The sequence below is a fragment of the Heterodontus francisci genome, chromosome 18 (genome assembly GCF_036365525.1).
Source record: "Heterodontus francisci isolate sHetFra1 chromosome 18, sHetFra1.hap1, whole genome shotgun sequence".
Taxonomy (NCBI): Eukaryota; Metazoa; Chordata; class Chondrichthyes; order Heterodontiformes; family Heterodontidae; genus Heterodontus; species Heterodontus francisci.
The window spans coordinates 10212216-10223381 of NC_090388.1; the positions used below are offsets into that span (position 1 = coordinate 10212216).

General features: G+C 49.4%; 1 protein-coding gene across 2 annotated transcripts in view; it reads right to left on the bottom strand.

Annotated features, from left to right (window-relative positions):
* zgc:153031 overlaps positions 1–2940 on the bottom strand; it is a 49811-nt gene extending 46871 nt beyond the window's left edge. For both annotated transcript variants that reach the window (XM_068050218.1, XM_068050217.1), the window contains exons 1-2: positions 2469–2940; positions 1534–1583 (exon numbers count right to left, since the gene is read on the bottom strand). In XM_068050218.1, coding sequence (XP_067906319.1) covers positions 1534–1583; positions 2469–2554 — 136 coding nt within the window. In that variant the 5' untranslated portion in view covers positions 2555–2940. The remainder of the gene's footprint in view (positions 1–1533; positions 1584–2468) is intronic.
* Positions 2941–11166: the final 8226 nt, after the last annotated feature.

The following is an 11166-nucleotide window of genomic DNA, read 5'->3' on the forward strand; positions in this document are numbered from 1 at the left end:
CTTTTTATAATTCATATCAATAACTTAGAGGGGAGCGATGGCATGGGAGCTAAATTTGCAGATGACTTAAAAATAGGTAGGAAAGTATGTTGTGAAGAGGACAAAAGGAGGTTGCAGACCGATATAGATAGGTTGAGTGAGTGGACAAAAATCTGGCAGATGGAATATAATGTGGGAAAATGTGAAGTTGTTCACTTTGGCAGGAAGAATAAAAAAGCAGAGTATAACTTAAACAGAGAATGCCTGCAGAATTCCGAGGTGCAGAGGGATCTAGGTGTTCTAGTGCAGGAATCACAAAAAGTTAGTACACAGGTACAGCAAGTAATAAAGGCGGCAAATGGAATGCTATCCTCTATTACGAAAGGAATTGAAAACAAAAGTAATGATGTTATGCTTCAGTTATACAGGGTATTGGTGAGACCACATGTGTGCAGTTTTGGTCTCCTTATTTAAGGAAGGATGTAAATGCGTTGGAGGCAGTTCAGAGGAGGTTTACTAAATTGATACCTGGAATGAGCAGGTTGTCTTATGAGGAAAGGTTGGACAGACTGGGCTTGTTTTCACTGGAGTTTAGAAGAGTGAAGGGAGACTTGATTGAAGTTTATAAGGTCCTGAACAGTCTTGACAAGGTGGATGTGGAAAGGATGTTTCCTCTTGTCGAGGAGTCCAGAACCAGGGGCCACTGTTTTAAAATTAGGGGTCACCCTTTTAGGACAGAGATGAGGAGAAATTTTTTCTCAGAGAGTTGTGCAACTTTGGAATTCTCTGCTCAGAAGGTGGTGGAGGCGGGGTCATTGAATATTTTTAAGGCAGAGGTAGATAGATTCTTGTTAGGCAAGGGAATCAAAGATTATTGGGGGTAAATGGGAGTTTGGAATTCGAAACCCAAACAGATCAGCCATGATCTTATTGAATGGCGGAGCAGGCTCGAGGGGTCGAATGGCCTACTCCTGCCCCTAATTCGTATGTAAGGCGGTAGCTCAACACCACCTTCTCGAGGGCAGCTAGGAATTGGGAATAAATACTGGCCTTGCCAGCGATGCTCACATCCCATGAACAAATAAAAAAAAAAAAATTCTAGAACTTTCCTAATGGCGTGTTCTGTGAGGTGGTTGTTCACAGGCATTAGGTGATTTGTATCTTGATACTAAATGCTACTTGTCGAGGTGCTGGATTTGCTGTGGGTCAGAGAGCAAACAATTCCCATCACCTCCCTTAGGCTCACTTGGACCTCTGGTGCCAGACACCAGTTGGGAAATATTTTTCCCAGAAGCAATGGTAAGAAGCACAGTCCCTTGTGAGGGGACTGACTCCATCCCTTGACTCTGCTTTGCTTCACTAGGGGAAATTAGTTTGTCCAGTTTGGGGTAAAAGTATCACTTGGACAAAGGAATAATCAAGAAGATCAGTGACCAGGATAGAGCTTAACAGGATTGGCAGTGTTTGAGTTCAGCTTAAAGCGAATTGCGAGCTAGAACAGGAGTTTGATAATTTCTCAGCAAGTGACTTTCTACATCAACATGACAAACATACCTGGAGCAGAGACAGCAGTTATCCGTGAAAGAAAGTAATTCAGCTCATTCCTGCAGAAGAGAATACTGAGATTTAATAAATGCATGGGATTTAATGAGTGTTAATGTGAAGGAGAGTCTGGGAAGCTTCATCTGTGAGAAGATTTAGAACCAGGAATCCACAGCGATGTGGAGATGCCCGACATTTTCACAGATTTGACACTGGCTGGTTCGGGCAGGAAAGTAGCATTACAGAAACAAAAACAAGAAATGCTGGAATCACTCAGCAGGTCTGGCAGCATCTGTGGAAAGAGAAGCAGAGTTAACGTTTCGGGTCACTGAGAACTTGCAAACTCCACACAGGCAGTACCCAGAACCAAACCCAGGTCACTGGAGTGTGTGAGGCTGCAGTGCTAACCACTGCGCCACCCTGTGTCTGTGCTGGCTTGCTGAAGGAGCAATTTACCTAGTACCACATGTTACATCACTGAGCAGATCATTCAACTCTGAAGCAGAGCAAGGAATCAGCTCAAGTTTTAACCAGCGAGTCCATTTCCTCGCCCTGACTGCTATTTCACTTTCTGGGGGGGTGCTCATTGAGTGCATTATATTTGGACTGTTGTGGGCCAATGACTGGTGGGACCCAAAATTCCTGTAAAATTTCCAGAGAAAGATGCTCACTGTGGCAAAACATTCTCCACACTGATAATTGGAGTCATAGAGCCATTTACAGCAGAGAAGGAGGCCATTCGGCCTATCGGGTCCACGCTGGCTCACCACAGAGCTATCCAACTTCCTCTTGAAGTCTTTGCTTCCACCACCCTTGTGGGCAGCGAGTTCCACCACCATACCACCATATCTGCCAACTCTAAAGGCACAAGAATAGGTCCATTCAACTTAGCGAAGATAAAAGCTATTGAAAACTTGTCTGCTGCTGTCGCAGTTGGTAATACTCACGGTAGGGCCCAGGGCAGTTTTCCACAAATACCAATCCCCATGTTACTATCAGCTGCTGCGATCAGACGCAGGGGTTTGTGATCCATTTCAATTCCACAGAGTGAGGCCGAGCGAGGGAGCTGGAGGTGAGTCAGAGAGACTGCCTGTACTGTACAGCTACACCAGAGTCTGAACTACAGGGTCAGGAAAGCAAAGCACATCTGCATTACTGGAGCGTGTAGCAGACACGGGTGCTTGACGTGCAGTTAAAAGCAGTACTTTCTAAATTGCTGGCAGGAATTCAATGCTTCTCCAGAGGGCGTGATCTTGAGGTCCAGTCCCAGAAGTAATCAGTGAATTGCCGAGAACCACCCCTTTAGTCTTGCTGTAAAAATCCTTGAAAAAGTTACACCTTGTTGAATGAGGTGTAACTGGGTTTTTAATGATGTACTAATTTCATAATTACAACCCTCACTGGCCCTGAGAAGCTACTTTTATATTTGTGGAATGTCAAATTTCTGCATGATGATAAAAACATTTTAAAAAATAAATAAAATATATCTTATTTTAGCCTCTATTGTAATATAATCATAATTATTTATTCCACTCTGAAAATTTAAATTAAGAGCGATGGATGTTAAGTGCTTTTAACTTCCTGTTTTGCTGTGTGTGAATACTTCAATGTGATTGGCTGCCTATCTGCTGACAATACTGCTGACACTCTTGACTTGGTGTCAGATGTAAAGTGCTGTCAGGAATGGAGAAATCTGCAGTGATCACTAGATCTTTGTAGATATCTTTCTTTGAAATCAGTGAGTGCCATTGCCTCACCTCCGACCTCTAAAATGGGGACCTATTTATAACATTTGTTATTTGGATTGATGACTTTGGGGCTCCTTATTGGTGTAATAGAGGGAGAGAGAGACTGCATTAACTGTTTAATGACAGGATCAGGAGTCGAGTGGGAGAGCATTAACTGTTTAACTGCAGGATCAGAGTCTAGAGAAAGAGAGCACATTAACTGTTAAATGACAGGATCAGGAGTTGAGAGAAAATGACAAGAGCAGTGGCGCAGTGGTTAGCACCACAGCCTCACAGCTCCAGCAACCCGGGTTCAATTCTGGGTACTGCCTGTGTGGAGTTTGCAAGTTCTCCCTGTGTCTGCGTGGGTTTTCCCCGGGTGCTCCGGTTTCCTCCCACAGCCAAAAGACTTGCAGGTTGATAGGTAAATTGGCCATTATAAATTGTCACTAGTATAGGTAGGTGGTAGGGAAATATAGGGACAGGTGAGGATGTGGTAGGAATATGGGATTAGTGTAGGATTAGTATAAATGGGTGGTTAATGGTCGGCACAGACTCGGTGGGCTGAAGGGCCTGTTTCAGTGCTGTATCACTAAAACTAAAAAGATAGAAAGAGAGAGATGGCACAATTGCATGAACTGTTTAACTGCAGGATCGTGAGTCGAGAAAGAGAGAGCATTAACTATTCCCCACCAGACCTTATCTAGAATGCCAGGAGCCACCCCTCTCCCTATCCACATGGCTCAGGGGCTGCCAGTTATTCTGTTGCCTGTAGTCTGCATTCTCCTGTCAGGAGATTAGAGTCATCTTGGCCCCTTATGCAACAATCACAATTAAGCTGATGTGGTCTCAGTCCAGTTGCATTCCCTGTGAAGCTGGTCTGGAACCAGACTACTTGCAGTCTCTGTAAAGCTGATCTGGTAGTGGTGAGCTGCCATCTTGACCTGCTGCAGTCCATGTGGTGTAGTTACACTCAGTGCTGCTCGGTAGGGAGTTCCAGGATTTGGCCCAGTGACGAGGAAGGAGCGGTGATATATTTCCAAGTCAGGATAGTGTGTGACTTGGAAGTGTTCCCATGACCTTTGGTGCACTTGTACTTTGAGCTGGTGGAGGTCACTGAGGAGGAAGATGTGGTAGTAAGCTCGGGGAGATGCTGCAGTCATCCTGTACATTTTACATACGGCCCTAGTGAGCCAGTAATGAAGGGTGTGGATATGGAGTGCAGTGGTAGGAGGTGTCATTCGAGCCAATTGCTCCATCCTAGCTTCTTTTGTATCTGCTGCAGCTTGACTCATCCGGGAACGTGGGAAATATTCCACTGGACTACCAATTCAAACCTTGTAGATCACATCCCTAAAAATCTCTTTGCCACCCCCAACCATGGTGTGGAGCAGTAGGTCTGTTGGAGCAATTTCTAGATTCATTTATGTAGCATTTAAACTAGACAGCAACAAACATGAGGGGAGGGAAAAAAAATCACATTTTTTGTACAATTAACATTACAAATGCAGCTTCATTGTGACCCAATAACTACAAAATCTTTTAAACTAGGAACATAAGAGCAGGAGTAGGCCATTCAGCCCATCGAGCCTATGATAATGGCTGATCATCCACTTCAATGCCTTTTTCCCACACTATCCCCATATCCCTTTGGAGGGAATTCCAGGCACTGAAGGCATAGCCACCAATGGCAGACCAATTAAAATTGGGGTGCTCAAGAGACCAGAATTAGAGAAGTGCAGATATCTTGAGGTATAGTGTGGCAAGAGGAGATTACAGAGATAGGAGCAAGGCCATAGAGGAATTTGAAAGCATGGATGAGAATTTTAAAATCGAGGCATAGCTTAACTGACAGCCAGTTAGGTCAGCGAGCATGTGTGATGGGCAAATGGTATTTGGTGGTAGTAAGGACACGGGCAGCAGATGACCTCAACTTTACATGGGCTAGAATGTGGGAGGCTAGCCCAAAGTGCACTGAAATAGCCAAGCCAGGATGAAACAAAGGCATGAATGAGGGTGTCAGCAGTAGATGAACTGAGGCAGGGTAGAGTCAGGCAATGTTATAAAGGTGGAAATGGATGGTCTTAGTGATGGCGCAGATATTGGTCAGTAGCTCATCTGGGTACAAATATGAAACAAGGGTGCTAACAGTTTGGTTCAGCCTCAGACATTTGCCACGGAGAGGGACGGAGTCAGCATCTGGGGTACAGTGGTTGTGGCAGGGACCAAAGACAATAGCTTCACTCTTCCCAATGTTTATAGAATCCTAGAATACAGGACAGAAGGAGGCCATTAGGCCCATTGAATTCTTGCCAGCTCTTTACAACAGCAGCCCAGCTTGTCTCACTCCCCCGCCCTATCCTTTTCTGTTAATAGAAGGAAATTTATTCTCATCTAGTGCTGGATGTTGGACAAACATAGAAGCATAGAAAATAGGAGCAGGAGTAGGCCATTCAGCCCTTCGAGCCTGCTCCGCCATTCATTATGATCATGGCTGATCATCCAACTCAGTAACCTGTTCCTGCTTTCCCCCCATGTCCTTTGATCCCTTTAAACCCAAGAGCTATATCGAACTCCTTCTTGAAAACATACACTGTTTTGGCCTCAACTGATTTCTGTTGTAGTGAATTCCACAGGCTCACCACTTTCTGGGTGAAGCAATTTCTCCTCATCTCAGTCGTGAAAGGTTTACCCCGTATCCTTGGACTATGACCCCTGGTTCTGGACTCCCCCACCATCGGGAACATCCTTCCTGCATCTACCCTGTCAAGTCCTGTTAGAATTTTATAGGTTTCTATAAGATCCCCCCTCACTCTTCTGAACTCCAGCGAATATAATCCTAACCGACTCAATCTCTCCTCATACGTCAGTCCCGCCATCCCCGGAATCAGTCTGGTAAACCTTCGGCCCTTCTGACAGTTTAGCGACAATGGACAGATTGAGAAGTGTAGCAGTGAGGTAGAGCTGGGTGTCGTCAGCGTACCTGTTTAAGAAACATCTTGACAAATACATGAATAGGATGGGAATAGAGGGATGTGGGCCCCGGAAGTACAGAAGGTGTTAGTTTAGGCAGGCATCAAGATCGGCGCAGGCTTGGAGGACCGAATGGCCTGTTCCTGTGCTGTACTGTTCTTTGTTCTTTGTGTGAAAACTAATAGTGTATTTCAGGCTGCAACAGGTTTTTACAGCTGTAATTAGAGGAAGTGAAGAATCTGGCAGTAGCTCTGGATGGCACACTAGGTGTATCAAGGACACAAACACAAGGCGAATCTCAAGCCAGTGTTGAATGTGTCTATTTTGCAAACTATTCAATATATTTTGTAGGTTAATCAGCATCGTATATAGAAATGATGTTTCAGTTCTCCTTCACCAGAACACAACAGACCTGCGCCATCTTTTAAACATGTACGTTTAATCTGGTGAAATGATCAGAATCAGTAACATGGATTGGAAAAGAATGGTTACTTTTAAATTGAATAAAATATTGTACCAATGTTGTTTGTTGCTGTTCCTCAATTTCTGACTTTTTAATGCTCAGTAGTAGCCAGATTGGGATTGAGACAGTATGACAGGGTAATGGGCAGAGCAGTCTGGGAGAGAGGATGTTTGGGGAGAACAGGCTGAGAGATGGGGAATTAAAAGGAACCAGGGTTCTTCATTTATGAATATCGAAACTAATCCTTCTGTCTGCTTGTGTTTTTGAAGCTTTCAGTTTCTATATATCTGAACATATAAATGTAAAAAGAATACAGGAGGCCTTGTCAGTACTTGGGGCCCCAGCTGTTCACAATATATATCAATGATTTGGATGTGGAACCAAATGTAATATCTCCAAGTTCACGGATAACACAAAACTAGGTGGGAATGTGTGTTGTGAGGAAGATGCAAAGCAGCTGCAAGGGGATTTGGACAGACTTACTGAGTGGGCAGGAACATGGCAGATGGAATATAATGTGGAAAAATGTGAGGTTATCTACTTTGGTAGGAGGAATAGATGTGCAGAGTATTTCTTAAATGGTAAGAGATTAGAAAGTGTAGATGTACAAAGGGACCTGGGTGTCCTCATCAATAAGTCACTGAAAGCTAAGATGCAGGTGCAGCAAGCAATTAGGAAGGCTAATGGTATGTTAGCCTTTGTCACAAGAGGATTTGAGTACAGGAGTAGCGAAGTCTTGCTTCAATTGTTTAGAACCTTGGTGAGACCACACCTGGAGTACTGTGTGCAGTCCTTACCTTAGGGGCGGCACAGTGGCGCAGTGGTTAGCACCGCAGCCTCACAGCTCCAGGGACCTGGGTTCGATTCTGGGTACTGCCTGTGCGGAGTTTGCAAGTTCTCCCTGTGTCTGCGTGGGTTTCCTCCGGGTGCTCCGGTTTCCTCCCACATGCCAAAGACTTGCAGGTTGATAGGTTAATTGGCCATTATAAATTTCCCCTAGTATAGGTAGGTGGTAGGGAAATATATAGGGACAGGTGGGGATGTGGTAGGAATATGGGATTAGTGTGGGATTAGTATAGATGGGTGGTTGATGGTCGGCACAGACTCGGTGGGCCGAAGGGCCTGTTTCAGTGCTGTATCTCTAAACTAAAGAAGGATATTATTGCCATATAGGGAGTGCTACGAAGGATCACCAAACTTGTTCCCGGGATGGCGGGACTGTCCTATGAAGAGAGATTGGGGAAACTGGGCCTGTATTGTCTAGAGTTTCGAAGAATGAGAGGTGATCTCATTGAAACCTACAAAATACTTAAAGGGATAGACAGGGTAGATGCAGCTAAGATGTTTCCCCTGGTTGGGGAGTCTAGAACCAGGGAACACAATTTCAAAATAAGGGGGAAGCCACATAGGACAGATGAGGAAAGATTTCTTTACTCAGAGGGTTGTGAATCTTTGGAATTCTCTACCCCAGAGGGCTGTGGAAGCTCAGTCATTGAGTATGTTTAAAGTAGAGATTGACAGATCTCTAAATACAAATGACATAAAGGGATAGGCTGCATTTGCTGACAATGCGACTGCTAGGTGGCGCTGCAGTGGCACATGCACAAATGCAGCATGTGCCACGAAAACGTCACAGTCTGTGACTTCAGGCAGCTGCCAGGACTAAAGATGGCGCTGCTCAAATAATCACACGGACGCAACCTAAACACATGGTAGCACACAATGGCTGGAGGGAGAGAGAGAGAGAGAGCGAGCGAGCGGGCCGGGGGAGAGCGGAGCGGCCTGAGAGAGCAGCAAGGGGGGGGAGTGGAGCGGCCGGAGAGAGCAGCGAGGGGGCGGGGGGGCGCAGTGGGGAGTGGAGCAGCCGGAGAGAGCAGCAAGAGGGGGGAGTGGAGCGGCCGCAGAGAGCAGCGAGGGGGGGGAGTGGAGTGGCCGGAGAGAGCAGCGAGGGGTGGGGGGGGAGTGGAGCGGCCGGAGAGAGCAGCGAGGGGTGGGGGGAGAGTGGAGCGGCCGGAGAGAGCAGCGAGGGGGGGAGCGGAGCGGCCGGAGAGAGCAGCGAGGAGTGGGAGTGGAGCGGCCGGAGAGAGCAGCGAGGGGTGGGGGAGGGAGTGGAGCGGCCGGAGAGAGCAGCGAGGGGGGGAGCGGAGCGACCGGAGAGAGCAGCAAGGGGGGGAGCGGAGCGGCCGAAGAGAGCAACGGGGGGGGGGGGCAGTGGAGCGGCCAGAGACAGCAGCGAGGGGGGGAGTGGAGCGGCCGGAGAGAGCAGCAAGGGGTGAGGGGGGAGTGGAGCGGCCGGAGAGAACAGCGAGGGGGGGAGCGGAGCGGCCGGAGAGAGCAATGAGGGGGGGAGCGGAGCGGCCGGAGAGAGCAGCGAGGAGGGGGAGTGGAGCGGCCGGAGAGAGCAGCGAGGGGTGGGGGGGGAGTGGAGCGGCCGGAGAGAGCAGCGAGGGGGGGAGCGGAGCGGCCAGAGAGAGCAGCGAGGGGGGGAGCGGAGCGGCCGGAGAGAGCAGCGAGGGGTGGGGGGGGAGCGGAGCGGCCGGAGAGAGCAGCGAGGGGGAGAGTGGAGCGGCCGGAGAGAGCAGCGAGGGGGGGGGAGTGGAGCAGCCGGAGAGAGCAGCGAGGGGGGGAGCGGAGCGGCCGGAGAGAGCAGCGAGGGTGGGGGGGTGGGGGGGGGAGTGGAGCGGCCGGAGAGAGCAGCGAGGGGGGGAGTGGAGCGACCGGAGAGAGCAGCGAGGGGGGGGAGTGGAGTGACCGGAGAGAGCAGCGAGGGGGGGAGTGGAGCGACCGGAGAGAGCAGCGAGGGGGGGAGCGGAGCGGCCTAAGAGAGCAACGGGGGGGGGAGTGGAGCGGCCGGAGAGAGCAGCGTGAGGGGGAGTGGAGCGACCGGAGAGAGCAGTGAGGGGGGTGGGGGGGAGGGGAGGGGAGAGTGGAGCGGCCGGAGAAAGCAGCGAGGGGGGGGGGGGGCGCGGAGTGGAGCGGCCGGAGAGAGCAACGAGGGGGGTGGGGAGTGGAGCGGCCGGAGAAAGCAGCGGTGCGGGGGGGGGGATCAGCTGGAGAGAGCAGCGAGGGGTTGGGGGGGAGTGGAGCGGCCGGAGAGAGCAGCGAGGGGGGGAGCGGAGCGGCCAAAGAGAGCAACGAGGGGGGTGGGGACTGGAGCGGCCGGAGAAAGCAGCGAGGTGGGGTGGGGGGGGGAGCGGCTGGAGAGAGCAGCGAGGGGGTGGGGGGGGAGTCGAGCGGCCGGAGAGAGCAGCGAGGGGGGGGGGAACGGAGCGGCCAGAGAGATGGGGGAAGGGAGGAGTGCGTTTTTCTGTGCTTGCGCCAGAAACTGGCAACAGCAAAAGACGTACCGGCTGGTCCCCGCACCCGGCGACACCAAGGTCTTCGGCCGCTCGCTCCCTGTGGCTCTCTACAGCCTCTCGCTTCCGGCCCCCTCCATCCAGCCGTTCCCTCCAGCCCAAGATCCCCCATCCAGCCACTCTCTCCCCTACTTCTCAACTGTACTGCAGGCATTGCAGCTGTCTGGTCCTTGCCTTTTGCATCCCCATCTTCAGGCAGTTCTGAATTTAACTCCCTCCCACTACACCCCCACCCCCCTCTCCCCCCTCACCCACCCTCTCCCCTCACCCCCCCACCTCCCCACTCTACCCCCCCACCCCTCCCAAGGACCACACCACAGTTGAATATCTGAAGTGCAGTTGCAAAGTCGGGAAAATATCATCAAAAACCTCAACAATTAATTATTGAGAAATTTTATTTAGCACATGAAGCATTCGAGGCACTGCTGTGCATGGATACATGAGTGTTGTGTCGCCAGCATTCCCGTGAAACAGACAGGTCGAGTCTCTGCTTTGCACAGCTAAAGAGATTGTTCCTGGAGAGCCTTGTGGTGAATGAACGCTTGGCTCTCTATTCCACTACTGTATTGTCCATGTGAAGAAGGCAAAGTCACAAGAGTCTGAGCTCAGTCTATTCTTGGTGAATGTTCCCCAAACGCATCCCAATGTGCGCTCCCAATTCATCCATAAATGCAAGGTTCCTTTCCACATCGTGACAAGCTCTGCAGCATGATCCAGTTGCCTTCATTGCTTGAATGCTGACCTCAAGTCTCAAGGATTGTTTTCTCAATGGCATGTTTTACATGAAAAGAAATAAAGAAGATCAGTGTCAGAGCTTCCCTTCCTCCATCCACTGAAATTACTGTGCACACCTTTTTAAGTTTTGCAGTGAAGGCACCAATTGATAACATCGCCAATGAAGCACTTATTACCCACCTCAGATGCAGGACTCAGCACATCCTTGCGTCCTCTCCTGCACTGCCTCCTTTGCTTGAATGCCGTCCTTAAGTCTCAAGGATTGTTTTCTCAAGGGCATGTTTTACATGAAAAGAAATAAGGAAAGAACATGAGTGTCAGAGCTTCCCTCCCTCCAATGAAATTACTGTTGTGCATGCTTTATGTTCTGCAGTAAAGGCATGTACTGATA